General features: G+C 39.3%; 1 protein-coding gene across 1 annotated transcript in view; it reads left to right on the forward strand.

Annotated features, from left to right (window-relative positions):
- Positions 1–16,949, forward strand: part of ascc3 (activating signal cointegrator 1 complex subunit 3) — a 161,917-nt gene that overhangs the window by 11,277 nt on the left and 133,691 nt on the right. The window contains 1 exon segment of the mRNA XM_063879474.1: positions 7,048–7,165. Within this exon segment, the coding sequence (XP_063735544.1) occupies positions 7,048–7,165 (118 nt within the window).

Here is a 16,949-nt window from a genome sequence, read left to right on the forward strand (position 1 = left end):
TACTTTTTCATGTCCAACATGTTTAAATCCCTCCGATCAAATTGTCCGGTAAATGGCACAAGCACAAAGAGACGTCTTCAGAGCTCTCAGTGCTCCGGAATGCACCAGAACGGCGCTCCATGACTTCTTATTCTGAGGAAAACTGATATTTGCAGATCACCTAAGGGCCGTACTCTTGATACGTTTTTTGTATCCTCGAATCAAATGTTATTTATGTTCAAATCGCAACAAGGAGTCAAGTTTATTTTAGAGTAAATACAGAACAAACATATCCAAAAGGGCAAGTCATTCACAGCAGGAAGTTCCAGTAATATCGATAATATCAATTGTTTTCAAGCTCAGTCATTTACAAAGATAATATTCAACCATAGTGTTGCGGTTATAGGCAGTCCATAAACACTTTGAGATGCTCAAACAATTGCTCCACTCCTGCCGTTTCGCTTGACCATTTATTGTGCGAGCGAAAATAAAATATATATCCAAGTGCTACAATCACTGATGGTTAAGAATATTGAGGTGGAAAAATGTTGCAGGATTTCAGTATAAATTACGGTCGACAGAAAGTTTCGCCTCCCCCCTCTCTTTCCATACAAAAGCACACTGAGCAGGTGAGTGCAGCCAGGTTAAACAACCACCAATAATACGTAGAAAATACCACATAATTAATAGAACACATAAACCCCAAATCTGGCTCCCACACATAGTAATTCCTATTTGTCCGATGAATTGAAACAGTCACCCTTTTTTATCCTTATAGGATAATGGATAGTAGACTTTAACTCAAATGTTGTTTTTACAATATAATCATTATTCTTTACGAATTATTTTGCTTTGTCAGATTCAGAACTGCAAGCTAATTGTCAAAAACTAGCAAATTGTTGAGTTTGGTTAGCCTGAATGCTAATTAATTTTCACTTCAGCCTGACATCTCGTTCACGTCAGCTGTTTTATATATAGCAACTCTCTGATGAATAGGGACTGTTGTATCGTCCCATCAATATCCTCTACATTAGCAGTATAGTACAGTATAGAATAGTTAAGTGTGTATTGGCAGTGAAAGATATATTTAGATGTGTAACTCCACCATACAGCATGTAGCAATTATAAAGCCACAGTGTAGCATGCATATACGATAAAAACAAACTGTGTCACCAAATGTATGAGGTGGATTATTGTAAGCTAATTTCCATAATACATGCATCTGTACGCTTACACACACATACAGTGGGTTGGAAACGGGGAGTGAGAGTCTTGAAGGAAAATGCTCTTTCTATTTACGAGCCTCAAACGCCTCTCAGCCATCACTCAGTCAGTAATGACCCACACTCACACTCACACACACACAAACCGCCTGCTGCTTCCTCTGCATTTTTGCTCTTATTTTGAATATTAATATCTGTTACTCTCCCACCATAATATAACGTATTTGGTAGAAAAACGAACTGTGATTGTGAAGAAAAGTGTTTGAAATCCTGCAGCTTTTATTATTTATTCTTTCAAATGTAAAGGCATCCATTTGAAAACACCAGACAGTCCTATGTCCTCATGAGAATAATGAACTGTGTTTTTCTGCACAACAGATTTTGGTCTGAGTGTCTGGAATTAGTGGGGGGAGAAATAAAAAATGCTGTTATTCAGCCCACACACGGCTCCCCAGTGTGCCAAATTGTTACTTTAGACATCTGTATGAGCCAAGAATTTCACATTTTTTAATCCCCCAGCGCTGGAGAGGTGTGTTCAAGTAGATTTTGTCCGTATATTGCATTGAGCAGGCATAAGCCAAGAAAAAAGGCAACCTCTTCTGTTTCCATCTGCCTCTACATCTTCCTGTGTGACGCGACGAGAGCGGACAGAAAGGAAAATGTAAAGTAAAGGTCAGCGTCACTGTCGGCCTCTTGTTTGTCTGTCATTCTGTCCGAACCCCCCGGTTATTTTACATCATGTACATTTACTTATGGATCAGGAGAGTGCTCCATCATTCTGTCCTCCTGCATTTTCACCATCTTCTAGTCCCCGCTCCTGTACACTCGGAGGCTTTTGTTTGGTCCATATTGCTTCTGGCTGTCTCTCTGAGCCTCTTCCTCACTCTATCACAGAGATAAAAGTTGTACAGAATTGAACAACTTCAGCTGGTTACTGTTCGTTCCAATGTTTCTCACGTAGTTGACATTTGGAAGCGGACTCTCCCACTGAGATCTTTAGATGTAGAATGTCCTGTGTGACAGTGTGTGTGAGAGAGAGTGTGTGTGTGTGAGAGAGAGAGAGCGAGAGAGACTGCAGACTCTCCATGCATCCACCTCTGTGTGACTCCAAAGTCCTGTTAAAAGGCTTTGCAGTCGTGGCCATTACAGCTGACAAAGGAGAGAGCCTGCTACTTATTATTTCTCACTCACAACCTGGAGCTGTGACATTTCATAGTTGAGCGAGGGGGGTGCACAGTGGAAATCCACTTGGTAACATACAGAAGCAGATTAATACGGGACTTTGGTATTGTATATTCAAGTAGCCTCACGTTATTGATTGTGATGAATAAAAAAATATCCTGAACACAGAGGGGCTTAATAGCTTTTTTTTGTTGTAATATTTCTATTGAAAACACATAGAAAAGACATTTGGTACATTGATAGGAACCGCAGTTACAACAGTTCAAAGCTACTAGTGATCAGCTTAGTCTCTACTGTCTTCACTTGAAGGCATGCACTATTTAAACCACCTTCATACAGTGGGGCAAAAAAGTATTTAGTCAGCCACCAATTGTGCAAGTTCTCCCATTTAAAAAGATGAGAGAGGCCTGTAATTTTCATCATAGGTATACCTCAACTATGAGAGACAGAATGAGAAAAACCAGAAAATCACATTGTAGGATTTTTAATGAATTTATTTTCAAATGATTGTGGAAAATAAGTATTTGGTCAATAACAAAAGTTCATCTCAATACTTTGTTATATACCCTTTGTTGGCAATGACAGAGGTCAAACGTTTTCTGTAAGTCTTCACAAGGTTTTCACACACTGTTGCTGGTATTTTGGCCCATTCCTCCATGCAGATCTCCTCTAAAGCAGTGATGTTTTGGGGCTGTCGCTGGGCAACACGGACTTTCAACTCCCTCCAAAGATTTTGTATGGGGTTGAGATCTGGAGACTGGCTAGGCCACTCCAGGACCTTGAAATGCTTCTTACGAAGCCACTCCTTCGTTGCCCTGGCGGTGTGTTTGGGATCATTGTCATGCTGAAAGACCCAGCCACGCTTCATCTTCAGTGCCCTTGCTGATGGAAGGAGGTTTTCACTCAAAATCTCACGATACATGGCCCCATTCATTCTTTCCTTTCCACGGATCAGTCGTCCTGGTCCCTTTGCAGAAAAACAGCCCCAAAGCATGATGTTTCCACCCCCATGCTTCACAGTAGGTATGGTGTTCTTTGGATGCAACTCTGCATTCTTTCTCATCCAAACACGACGAGTTGAGTTTTTACCAAAAAGTTCTATTTTGGTTTCATCTGACCATATGACATTCTTACAATCCTCTTCTGGATCATCCAAATGCCCTCTAGCAAACTTCAGACGGGCCTGGACATGTACTGGCTTAAGCAGGGGGACACGTCTGGAACTGCAGGATTTAAGTCCCCGGCGGCGTAGTGTGTTACTGATGGTAGCCTCTGTTACTTTGGTCCCAGCTCTCTGCAGGTCATTCACTAGGTCCCCCCGTGTGGTTCTGGGATTTTTGCTCACCGTTCTTGTGATCATTTTGACCCCACGGGGTGAGATCTTGCGTGGAGCCCCAGATCGAGGGAGATTAGCAGTGGTCTTGTATGTCTTCCATTTTCTAATAATTGCTCCCACAGTTGATTTCTTCACACCAAGCTGCTTACCTATTGCAGATTCAGTTTTCCCAGCCTGGTGCAGGTCTACAATTTTGTCTCTGGTCTCCTTTGACAGCTCTTTGGTCTTGGCCATAGTGGAGTTTGGAGTATGACTGTTTGAGGTTGTGGACAGGTGTCTTTTATACTGATAACGAGTTCAAAAAGGTGCCATTAATACAGGTAACGAGTGGAGGACAGAGGAGCCTCTTAAAGAAGAAGTTACAGGTCTGTGAGAGCCAGAAATCTTGCTTGTTTGTAGGTGACCAAATACTTATTTTACCGAGGAATTTACCAATTAATTCATTAAAAATCCTACAATGTGATTTCCTGGATTGTTTTTCTCATTCTGTCTCTCATAGTTGAAGTGTACCTATGATGAAAATTACAGGCCTCTCTCATCTTTTTAAATGGGAGAACTTGCACAATTGGTGGCTGACTAAATACTTTTTTGCCCCACTGTAACTGCAACAGACCAGATAGCCACAATGTAAGAGAGTGATGTAACGACTTACAGAACTAAACAAAAAATAAATACGAAATACAAATAATAAAGAATAATACTAAAACAAAGACAATTAATATATATAATAAAGAGGAAAGAGGGGCGGGGGGAGTGTCCATTACTCGGTAGACAAAAATGCGTGAGATTGGAAGAAGGTTAAGAAGGGTTGCCACTTAGTGTAAAACGTAGAGGTTTCGCCTCTTAAAGAATATTTAATTTTCTCCAGTTTTAGAAAAATACAGCTCCGGAACAAATGAAGAGACCACTCCAAATGTTTCTTAAATCTTTATCCCTACATGTATGGCAGCCATTCCAACACAGAGAAATGTTGTCAGTAGTTTATAGAATACATTTAACAAATCATTTAACTCAAAGACATACCTACAAATAATAAAACAAGAGAAAATGATCATGCTGAAGTAGTCACTTAAATTTTTCTGGGGCTGTAGGTTTTGTTTTGATTGAAACAGGAAGCATAATGACATGTCTTTGCATTTATTTCTCAATCAGACTCCGATCTATAACCATGTAGAAACAAACAGCTTTAACACAAAACGATTTAATATAGACTATGTGTAAATCACGGGTCAACAACCTTAGGCATTAGTACGGGAAGGAGAATGTATAGGATTTTATTGAAACCAATTACATTATTTTGATTCACGTTGAATTGCCATGTATAGAAATAGTTAATAAACTGAAACTCAGGCATCATATTGACGCTAATATCAACACATGTTTAGCAATACACAGTCATATTTTGTAAGTAGAAGAATTGTAAGTGATTTTCTACACCGCTTTAATATGTGTGAATAGGATGCAAAAATAGCTAAAGGAATGCTGCAAAATGTTTTACATGCATGTTCATAACATGTAGTTCACGGCATTAGTCAGTCAAAAGCTTTCATATTATATATGATATATTTCTGTATATGCAGAGTTGGAGCTTCCCTCCAACTCTGCATATATAGAAATATATCAGTGGTCAGTCAGCTATGCACATATTTTAAATATCCCCTGTTATTAATACTTTGATTCATGTATTTACAAGAAACTTCTCTTTTCAAATACACTAGCCAAAATGAGGGTTAGGGAGAAGTTAAACACATTTAAATCATGGTGAGTTGTGCTTTTTAGTTCAGCATATTTTTTATTTTTCAACTCTTAAATAGAAAACCAACCTTTTTTTTTTGTTGCAAATTGATGTTGATTTTCATCTCAGGAGAGGGAAAGCCCTGCCCAGTTTGACTCGACTCACATGATGCTTCCATTAACCAGCTGAAAAATAGAGCAAGCGAGGCTGAATATTTAATCACAGATAAAGGGGTAGAGGACACACAGTCTCACACTCCTGACCTGTAGCCTTGAGGATGTGGAGTTATTATACAGCTAATACTTTGGCACTGGGCATGCCTGCGGGATGGGGGGACTGCACAGAATCCATCTGAAGGAGAAACTCTGCCTCCCACGCCAGCGGAACACACACCTAATCAGTCACCTCCAAGGACGGAATTCATGAGAGTTCATAAAAAAAAAGCAGCTCTCTTTGAGCGGGTGAAACCTCAGCCCTGTCCACAGTACAGCAAATAAAACAGAGACATTCAGAGGGACCAATAGAAGTTTAGAACGGATATAAAAGAGACCTCCGAGGGAAACAAAGATAACCCCCACAAAGAAGATGGCTGACCTGACATCAAAGTGCGTCTGTTGTTTCAGTTCCCTGCTGCGCTGACTGTTGCTTCCCAAGGGAGGACAGACTGAAAGAGCACGCCGTACCTATAGCCTGAAAACAACCCTGAAAGCAGAGGGGGAAATGCTGCATACTGCCAGCAGAGTGATCCCCGGAAATGTGCAGAGTATTGTTGCGACAATTGGATATAGAGAGCCCAAGATGGAAATGATTACCTCTAATGTGGACTTTTCTTTTCAATTAATCGGTGTAATCCAAATTATCCAGAGTCCCCTGAAACTTCAAAATCAACCAAAAGTTAATCAACATCACACCCTAAGGACTGTAAATATGCCTTTTTTCTGGTTAAAACTACACTTTCTGATCCTTAGAAACTGTTTCAATCACCCCAAAAACCACTCCAGAAAGGCCCAGATCGGCCAAGAACTGTTTTTTACTTCTGTCTGCTTAGGTTATAAATGCTAATTAAATCAACTTGTGCTAATTGTGCAAATCGCCCTACATATGCAAGTTAGCATCCGACAGTTTCTATCTGCTGGGGACCCCTACTATATTGCTAACATAATACTTAGGGGTACTCAACATTCCCGGGTTAACCATAGGACTCCATATGACCTGGCCACTATACCCCGGGTCTGTAGGTCTACTATTGTCCAACTAGAGAGCACACACTTAGTCATCCCACAATGATAGTGATGAGTGTGTGTGCAGCCCAGTCTGCAGTAAGTCATAATTGTGTGCTGTTGCTGCTGTGCACAGGATTTCTTGTTGTTGTTTTTCTGTCACTTACCAAGTGCCAGGTGGCTGTGTTTGGGAGGCTAAGCGACGGAGTATATACTGTACCGGCCGATGGTAATTACCAGGTGCTCAGTCTTGGCACTAGAAGCGTGTTTGTGGGTATTGGTGATCCATAGGATGTGTATATGTGGAAATGTGTGTGTGGAGATATGTTGGTGGTGTAGAAACTAACCCCCCCCCTCTCTCTCTCCCTCCAGCTGTTTGAGCTGCTGGGCCCAGAGGGGCTGGAGATGATCTCCACCCTCCTCCGGCGAAGGGCAGCCATCGTGGACTCCCTCCTCTCCATGCCACCTGACAGGACTGGCTACCCACCAGGTGAGACAGCCCCATGGCAACCAGGTCATCTCCATGGTAACACAAACTTCACTGGTGTTTGAAATAGTCGTGGTTATCAAAAATGTATTTATGTAGATGAAAGACACAAAAAGGCGATTCATCTGAGCTCCCTGACTGCAGGTCTGAAATGCACGTCTCTTTTATTATTGTCACACAGAATCAAATAATAGTGTGTGTCTGCTGGCCTGAAACAAACGTGGCTGTCTGAACCTTTATGCTTTGGGCAGGATGTTTGGTTTCGGCTCAAATTAGACCATATTTCTTGCTTTCCTTTGCTGGATGATAACAGAGAAGTGTCAATACTGGCTCTTTTTATTTATAGTGGAGGTTCTCCTGTGGGTGCAGCAGAGCATCTGACAGCTCTGGGGAATATTATCTTTTACAGGCTGTGCTTTGCTGCTTATTTCTCTGTTTCAAGCCACTAAAGAATTCCTGTGCAATGTAATCTGACCGAACAGTCCATCCGTCATGTCATATTTACCACATCATTATTTATTTGGCAAACACTTTTTTATTGCCTATTCAAAGCTTTATCAACAAATACAAAAACCCTCAAGCAAAGTAAAACATTTTTTTATGATATACATTTTTATTTCTAGTTTAGTTATTTCTTTCCTTCTTAATCCAGCTTTTTTTGTTTGGATAATTGGCATGAAATGATTGGATGAAATCATGGCTTTATGTTTCCCTGTGTTCACTATCACTTTAATATCACTCTAACTAACATTAAAGTCCCCTATTATGCAAAATGCACTTTTTGATGTCTTTTATAAATGAATATGTGTCCCCAGTGTGTAAGGAGACACCCCCATGAGACACTTCCCAACCTATCGTCTGCAATATACAGTCACGAGCTGAATCCCCCCCCCCCTTTCAGCTGTGTGTTCAGCAGGATGTCTGCAGGGACTTAGAGTTGTGGTATAAAATACATATAATGTCTCTGTTCTAGTGGTAAACACTGAGAAGTGTTTCAGAAATAATGCTGGATGTGTTTGGAACATAATATGGGGTTTAATCACTGCAGCGTTTAGCTGAGTTTCTCCGGTAGAAACTTCTCTCTTCAGACAGAGAGATGCATGATGCTCCAAAGGGGCGTGGCCAGCTTCAGCTCAGCTCTAACTTAAAGCTACAGTCACAGAATCAGCACTTCAGGAACAGCGCTGCAATAGAGGGGGATGAGGCATGCTACAATGGTTGATCTGTTTGGTATTTTGAGCAAAACACTTCACAGACATGTTTTGTAGATATGGCCCTACAATATATTGTTCAAATATAGGAGACCTTTAAGTAGGGCTACCAAACTGTTCTAGAATAAGCTTTTTAAGATTAAACTGTACGAGATTTATTTCAATCAGGCTTTTTTTACTAATTTAATTTGTTTATTTGTAAGTGTGAGGCGTCCACCTTTTCTAATCTGTTGCTGTTTATCTAAATAATTATAATTTTCTTAAAGCATTATGCTGTTAATATGCTTAATAAAATCTTTACACTTTTTCTGTATCTTTTTGACATATTAAGTCATCTTGTGTTTCAGTACACAGAACACTTTCAAATCCAAACATGATTTTTATTTTTTAACATGATTTACTTTAAAAAGTACGATCTTTATGGTTGCCATCCTGTCAACCGAAAACTCAGTTGAAGCTTTTGCCATTATGTGGTACTTTTCCACAAAATGCTAAATGACTGGGGCATTACCATAACACTTCAGAAGAGTAATGCAGAACTAATTTGTGTAAAAATTCCATGATTCATGTCATGATTTCAATTAAAGCAATGAAAATGTACATTATGCTTAGTCGGCATGCACATTGCATTACGAGCACCTTGTATTTTCCTCTGGCCTGTATTTGAGACACAGCTTACATGTTTGCTGAAAGCTCTTGATTTAGAAAAGCCAGTATTAGGCTTGTTTAAGTGAACAGAAAAACACAATCAGTGCTCAACCAAAATGCAATGATGGTGTAAACCTTAATGAGTTATTCTTAAACTAAAGGCATGTTGCAGCCTGAACATGTTCATAATTGCAGATTTCTGTTTCTGAGAGTTTCGTGTTTGATTTTGCCCTAGCCAATCAGTGGCGAGGGACCTACGTGTGCCACTCCTGATTTGTCAAAGTAAAAGTAAAGTTGCATTCAAATGATAGGCGGTAAACGGTTCGGCGCTAATGTTGCAGTAATGTTTCTAGGAGGGAAAGCTCAAATTGATTCAACTTTGACTTCATTTCCGCCCACTTTTCGACATGTCTTATGATGTAATGTCAGATGGCATGATGTGATGTGGAATTATCTGATATGGTGTCATATGGTACGATGTGTTGTGATATCAGTTGGTTTGATGTGATACACACATTCATACATTGCAAAGAGCAAATTGCGTATCATGTGAATGCGACTTAACAGTTACCAGGAACCATAAAAGCTTGGCTAGGCAAATTTGTAGAAACCAGCAAAAATAAGCTAGATTTTTGTTTAAATCCTATCCCTTCCAACTAAAGGCCACTCCTCCAAACACACTCAAGTGCAGTACATGACTTCTGCTGCAGAACGAGGGCCTTCCAGGTTCTGTTTTCAATATTTAATGGCCAGTGACCACTTGGAAAGTCTGTACTCCTTGGTGTTCGCTGTTTCTTAAATAAACTGTCTTGTCCGATGTATAATATGAATTGGGGAAACACAAAGTGCTTCAGCTCCAGCCTGTGGCCGAAGGCACAGGGGAGTTTTTATTTCGTGTCCAGGGCCTTTGTTTATGCTCACTTCAGTGTTGCACTGTACATTTATTACAACTAGAAAACTTTACAGCACATCCACCGCAAATCCCTCTCACTTTCTCCCAACCACAGACGCTGTTACCACACACTCATGTATTCCTGAAAGCAGCCTCGCGAGTCCTACAAACGTTTTATTTTTTCAACCCAAATTTTGTATCCGAATTATTAATTTAAACATCTGGATGGCGGTGACAACTCCAGCATACTTTTTCCACAGGGCCGCAGCTGTAGAGTGACTTTGTGATATAAATCAAGTGGCACATTACCTGCGCCGTTCTGTCATCGAACTTAATAATAATAATAATAATAATAATACATTTCATTTCTATAGCACACTTTAAACACAACTTCATTTCAAGGTGCTTCACATTGCTGAGGGGAAACAAAAGAGAAATGAGGTTAAGAGCATAAAAGGTTCAAATGTATAAGAAAGGACAGTTAGTAAAACGCGGTGAGGAGCAGGTGGGTCTTGAGGTTTTTCTTTAAAAAAACGATAGTGATGCAGAGGTCCTTATGCCCAGGATAAGCAACAAATGTGTTCTCATATGAACAGATACAAAAGAACCTTCCAACTGTGGTTAGATCTAAACAGATATACTCTCACTTTTCATGGTTGCCGTTAAATCATCTTTTTGTACGGTGGCCCTGAAGTGCAGGTCGAAACAACATTTCACAAAAAAGTACAACATTCCATAAAACAACACAACATTCCATAAAACAACACAACATTCCATAAAACAACACAACATTTCACTACAACACAACATTCCATAAAACAACACAACATTCCATAAAACAACACAACATTCCATAAAACAACACAACATTTCACTACAACACAACATTCCATAAAACACAACATTTCACAAAACACAACATTTCACAAAACACAACATTTCACAAAACGCAACATTTCACAAAACAACACAACATTTCACTACAACACAACATTCCATAAAACACAACATTTCACAAAACACAACATTTCACAAAACACAACATTTCACAAAATACAACATTTCACAAAACAACACAACATTTCACAAAACACAACATTCCATAAAACACAACATTTCACAAAACACAACATTTCACAAAATACAACATTTCACAAAACAACACAACATTTCACAAAACACAACATTCCATAAAACACAACATTTCACAAAACACAACATTTCACAAAATACAACATTTCACAAAACAACACAACATTTCACAAAACACAACATTTCATAAAACACAACATTTCATAAAACACAACATTTCATAAAACAACACAACATTTCGTAAAACACAACATTTCACAAAACACAACATTTCATAAAACAACACAACATTTCGTAAAACACAACATTTCATAAAACACAACATTTCATAAAACAACACAACATTTCGTAAAACACAACATTTCACAAAACACAACATTTCATAAAACAACACAACATTTCACAAAACACAACATTTCATAAAACAACACAACATTTCACAAAACACAACATTTCATAAAACAACACAACATTTCATAAAACACAACATTTCATAAAACAACACAACATTTCACAAAACACAACATTTCATAAAACAACACAACATTTCACAAAACACAACATTTCACAAAACAACACAACATTTCATAAAACACAACATTTCACAAAACAACACAACATTTCATAAAACACAACATTTCATAAAACAACACAACATTTCATAAAACACAACATTTCATAAAACAACACAACATTTCGTAAAACACAACATTTCACAAAACACAACATTTCATAAAACAACACAACATTTCACAAAACACAACATTTCACAAAACACAACATTTCACAAAACACAACATTTCATAAAACACAACATTTCATAAAACAACACAACATTTCATAAAACACAACATTTCATAAAACACAACATTTCACAAAACACAACATTTCACAAAACAACACAACATTTCATAAAACAACACAACGACATTTCAAAGGTAACGGAAAGGGTATTCCTTTAGGGAGAACACTCCTTGGTTGTGATTGGACAGAGCTAGCCAGAGAAACACTGTCTTTCCTGTGCACAAATTACAGATCTCTTTCAGGGTTCAAAGGGACATGTTGGTGTTGTGATGTGTTGACAGCATGTTGAGGGACTTCATATGTTTATACTTTGTTAAAATATATAAGATTTTTATCTCTTCTTCTATTCTTTCCAACTCAGTTTAAAATATGTGAAGACACAGCTGAGTAGTACCAAACCAGAAAGACTGTCAAACTACCAATCACAGCAGTGTTTCTCCAGCTAGCTCTGTCCAATCACAAACAGAGTGTTCTCCCTCAAGGAATACCCTTTCCGTAATTTATGAAATGTTGTTTTGACTTGCACTTCAGGGCCACCGTATTTTTGACCCAGAAGTTATTCAGTGTCAGCCATGATAATAGCTGTTTGAATTCTTTACATAATGGGAAAGAAGGTTCAATGCTCCCTTTATGAGCATAGGATACACCAGACCATATTGTGACTCCAAGGGCTAAATTAGGAAGAAAACGCTTTGACGTGCTCAACCAAAACCACTCCATTCCCCTGAGCTCTTTGACAATCCAAGCAATCCAATCCAATCCAGTAGCCTACAAGTAACGATAGTGCAAGTGCGATGGTGATAGCTGTGGAAATTGTGATTGAAACCGTTTCGATTCCAACATTTTGCTTCCCAACTCTGTCCATACGTTTATACAATTCTACTATTTGGGATTCATTTTGGGGGAATTTGAGCCCAGCTGGTGGTTTTCCTGACATTTTAACCTTATTCTCAGGTAGACAGTAGACTCTTATTTTACCCAGTGGATAAAAACACACCAAATTCACTTTGTTGCCACATTGGCAAATGATTGCGGTGAGTTTAAATAATCCCAATAGGTGGTTGTTGTCAGGCCTACTCCTGAATAAGAGCAGTGATGAGGCTGGCCTGTGCATGGTGTTGCTGAGGCTGCTGACATTGGTTTCTGCTGTAGTTATCCATCTCTCCCAGCAGCTTAAGGCTGAGCTCATTGATTTTGTATGAGATAGTATTTTAGGAGGCTTGATAAAGCAGCCCACCTATCGATATACCTGCCTTCCATTTTCTGCATGCTTTCTTATTTTAAGTGCTATCCATCCTGTGTTGTCTCTCGCCCCCCTTTGTCCTGAGGTGGCCATCTTTCACCTCCCTAATGATGGAGTAGAGCTGTAAGCACATAGGACGGATGAGTTATCTTCTGAGCCGTCAGGTAGACATCAAAGAGCAGCTGAAGATTAGAAGAGAGAGCTCCGAAAGGAAAAACAAAATGTCCTAAATATAGATTTTAATGCTTGGTGTGAAGCAGTACATGAGTTTATTAATCTAGAGTCTAGATTAAATCCGCTGAATGAATGAACAGGGTTAGTCTAGATTCTAGACTAACCCTGTTCATTCATTCAGCAGATTTAATCATTAATGTGTAACATTGCTCCAGTTACATGTAAGCCAGTGGTGAACAGCCTTAACGTAGGAGCTTCAATTGCTAGTATTTCATCAAGATAATAAGAGTGCCCGATATTTTATGTGATCAGGTCCCTGCACACAAGATGCACAAGCATCAACACAGGATTTTGGTTTCTGATAGATACAGTGAGTGGCTTAAATTTAAACAAAATAACCTGCCTGACAACACATTAGCCAATATGAGCTTACAACAGATATACCTTTATATACACATGCCGGGTCAGCACATTGTTTCATATTGTTCACCTTTACATACAGCTCCGGAAAAAATGAAGAGACCACTCCAAATGTTTCTTAAATGTTTATCTCTTCATGTATGGCAGTCATTCAGTGTCTGTTGGATTCCAACACAGAGAATTGTTGTCATACATACGTATTAATAGTAAAACTGATATTGCTGAAGTGGTCTCTTAATTCGGAGCTGTATACTGTAGGTTTTGCTCACAAGAAATGATTAATCATAACAGAGTTACGCCTGTCCAATTTAGTTGACTTAACTTTACCCCCTTTAGTAAAATAACTTTCATGTCTGTTTTAGATATGTGTACTTTGTTAGTTTCTCCTACAAGTAGTGTTGAAGCATACAGACAAAGTTAATACCATTTAAAGTCATGGTATTAATTCCATAAATGAAAGATTTGTAGCTTTGTTTAAGGCCAACAAAATAAATGCTCTGCTACATTTAATCCAATTAAATCTGTTGCTAAGGAAACATCTAGCTCTTGTTTGCCCTTGTTGCATTACCATGTAAGCCTACCTAAGTTTATACTCAGAGATCTGCAGGCCATCTATACAGTTTAGGTGCAAGGAACAAGTTCACCTTTATAAAACTTCTCAATACCTGATGTTATTTCTGTGAAATATATGGGACAATAAAAGTGTTTAGTCCAGAAACGGCGGTTGTAGTCACGCCCATACTGCATCAAACCCCCACTGATGTTATTCCCATTGTGAAGAACTTTTGATCAGCGGTAAAATTTCACTTGCCAGGAAGCTTTTGAGATTAGCGTTGCCTTGGCGACTGAGGGTGAAGTCAGTAGGGGTTAAAAAAGGCTGATTAAATGTTCCACTATTTGCATGCCATCAGGAAGAGTGGGATTTAGTGGGAATGCCTGTCTCTTGCTGATTAGCTTTTAAATTGCAGTTTGCAGCTTGGCACTGGCATGTTTATCAAAGAACAGACTCTCTCCGTGGCTCTTTTCCACAATCCAACAGCTGATAGAGCCACGTCTATGAGGAATGGACAATTAGAGACACAACATGTCCGCTTATAACATGTTTTAACAGGTGCTGGATGTATCAAGGGCTATTCAAGGCATAATTAACACATGGCCATACTGCAATTATTCTAATATTTACTGCTGCCCCTTAACGTGGGGTCCCTGATTCTAATCTCACGCCTCTCTTTATGGCAGTGTACAGAGCCACTAAAAACTGAACCTGTAGTCCTATACATTCAATGGAGATAGAGAGGGTGATAGAAAAGGTAGTTTCAATGACTTTAAACTGAATATTCTGGTGTATTGAACTTTTGTACAGATGAGACATCATCTCTTAAATTGACATTTTTTTCTGTTGTGTAAAGTTCTATAGGTAAGTGATTAAGTGATTCGTTGTGGGAAAAAAATGCTTGTTGATTGATAATAAAATGTTTGCAGCTCGTATTTTTTAGAGAAATTATCAATAGATTTTTAAAAAACATATATCATATTTAGAGGAGACCTTTTATTTTCATTTTTAGCTTCAAAATGTATTTTTTGCTCTTACTGGGACATGTCTCCATGCTTTAAGGTTCAAAAAGCTCTTTATTTTTCTTATACTGCCTGTGCTGCAGCACCTCCTTTCACCCCCAGTCTGCTCTGATTGGTTAGCTGACCTGCTCTGTTGTGATAAGTCAACCGCCTAGAGATGCCCCGCACCTTAGCCTGTACATTTGATGTGTTGGAGCGCTAGCCAATTGAAGTGTGTGTTTAACATAGTGATGTCATTATGTAACAGAAGTAGACAATGGAGTCCAATAGAGTCATTTCAGGCAGGGTTGGGGGAGTGTGCGGGAGAGAAATGTTAGCCTTTGCAGACCATTTACATGCACATAAACCTATATACACACTACAGGAAAGGGAAACCCCGAAAAGCAGAATAAGGCCTCTTTAAATCTACTCTCATCAACAAGTACAGTGGTATGCAAAAGTTTGGGCACCCCTTAGGAAAACCACTGCATCAGTTTGTCACTTGCTGAGCTTTTGAAGCAGCAACTTCATTTTAACATATGTTATACCTTATGGTAACAGAAACATCTCAGTAGTGAAATAACTTTTATTGGTCAAACAGAAACATGTTTATGTGCATTCAAACAAAAATAGGCATGTGCATAAATTTGGGCACCCCTAAGAAATAATTCCATTAATATTTAGTATTGCCTCCTTTTGCTGCAATAACGGCCTGTAGACGCCTCCTGTAGCCACAGACAAGTCCCTTAAGCCTGGCAGGTGGTATTTTGGCCCATTCTTCCACACAAAACGTCTCCAGTTCAGTCAGGTTTCTTGGCCTCCGTGCATGGACAGCCTTCTTCAAATAAATCCATACATTTTCAATGATGTTAAGGTCTGGGGACTGGGATGGCCATTCCAGAACATTGTACCTGTGCTTCTGCATGAATTCCTTGGTGGATTTTGATCGGTGCTTAGGATCATTGTCCTGCTGAAAAATCCAACCCCGGCGTAGCTTCAACTTTGTGACTGACTCTAGAACATTCTTGTCAAGAATCTCCTGGTACTGTAAGGAATTCATGTGGCCCTCAACTTTAACAAGTTTTCCAGTACCTGTGCTAGCCACACAGCCCCATAACATGATAGATCCTCCACCAAATTTTACAGTGGGCAACAAGTTCTTTTCATTGAATGCAGTGTGTTTTTTTCGCCATGCATACCTGTTCATGTTATGACCAAATAACTCAATCTTGGTCTCATCTGACCACAGTATTTTGTTCCAAAATGCTTCTGGCTTGTCCAGATGTGCTTTTGCATACCTCATGCGACTCTTCTTGTGATTAACACTCAGGAAAGGCTTTTTGCACATCACCCTTCCAATGAGCTCTTCCTGGTGCAAAGTACGCTGGATTGTGGAACGGTGAACAACTACACCATCAGCAGCCAGATGTTGTTGTAGTTCTCTGGAGGTGGTCTGTGGCTTCTCTGTGACCATTTTCACCATCCTTCGCCTGTGCCTTTCCCCTATTTTTGTCGGCCTACCACATCTTTCCTTCACACGGACTGTTCCTGTGGCCTTCCATTTCACAACTACGTTTCTGACTGTGGAGACAGACAGTTTAAACCTGTCAGATAATTTTTTGTACCCTTCTCCTAATTTATAATGTTGGATTATCTTAGCTTTCAGGTCAGTGGAGAGTTGTTTTGAGGTCCCCATCTTGCCACTCCCTAAGAAAGAACCTAGGCCAGGCACAGCCAGCTATTACCTAT

This window comes from Eleginops maclovinus, chromosome 3 (assembly GCF_036324505.1).
Source record: "Eleginops maclovinus isolate JMC-PN-2008 ecotype Puerto Natales chromosome 3, JC_Emac_rtc_rv5, whole genome shotgun sequence".
Lineage (NCBI taxonomy): Eukaryota > Metazoa > Chordata > Actinopteri > Perciformes > Eleginopidae > Eleginops > Eleginops maclovinus.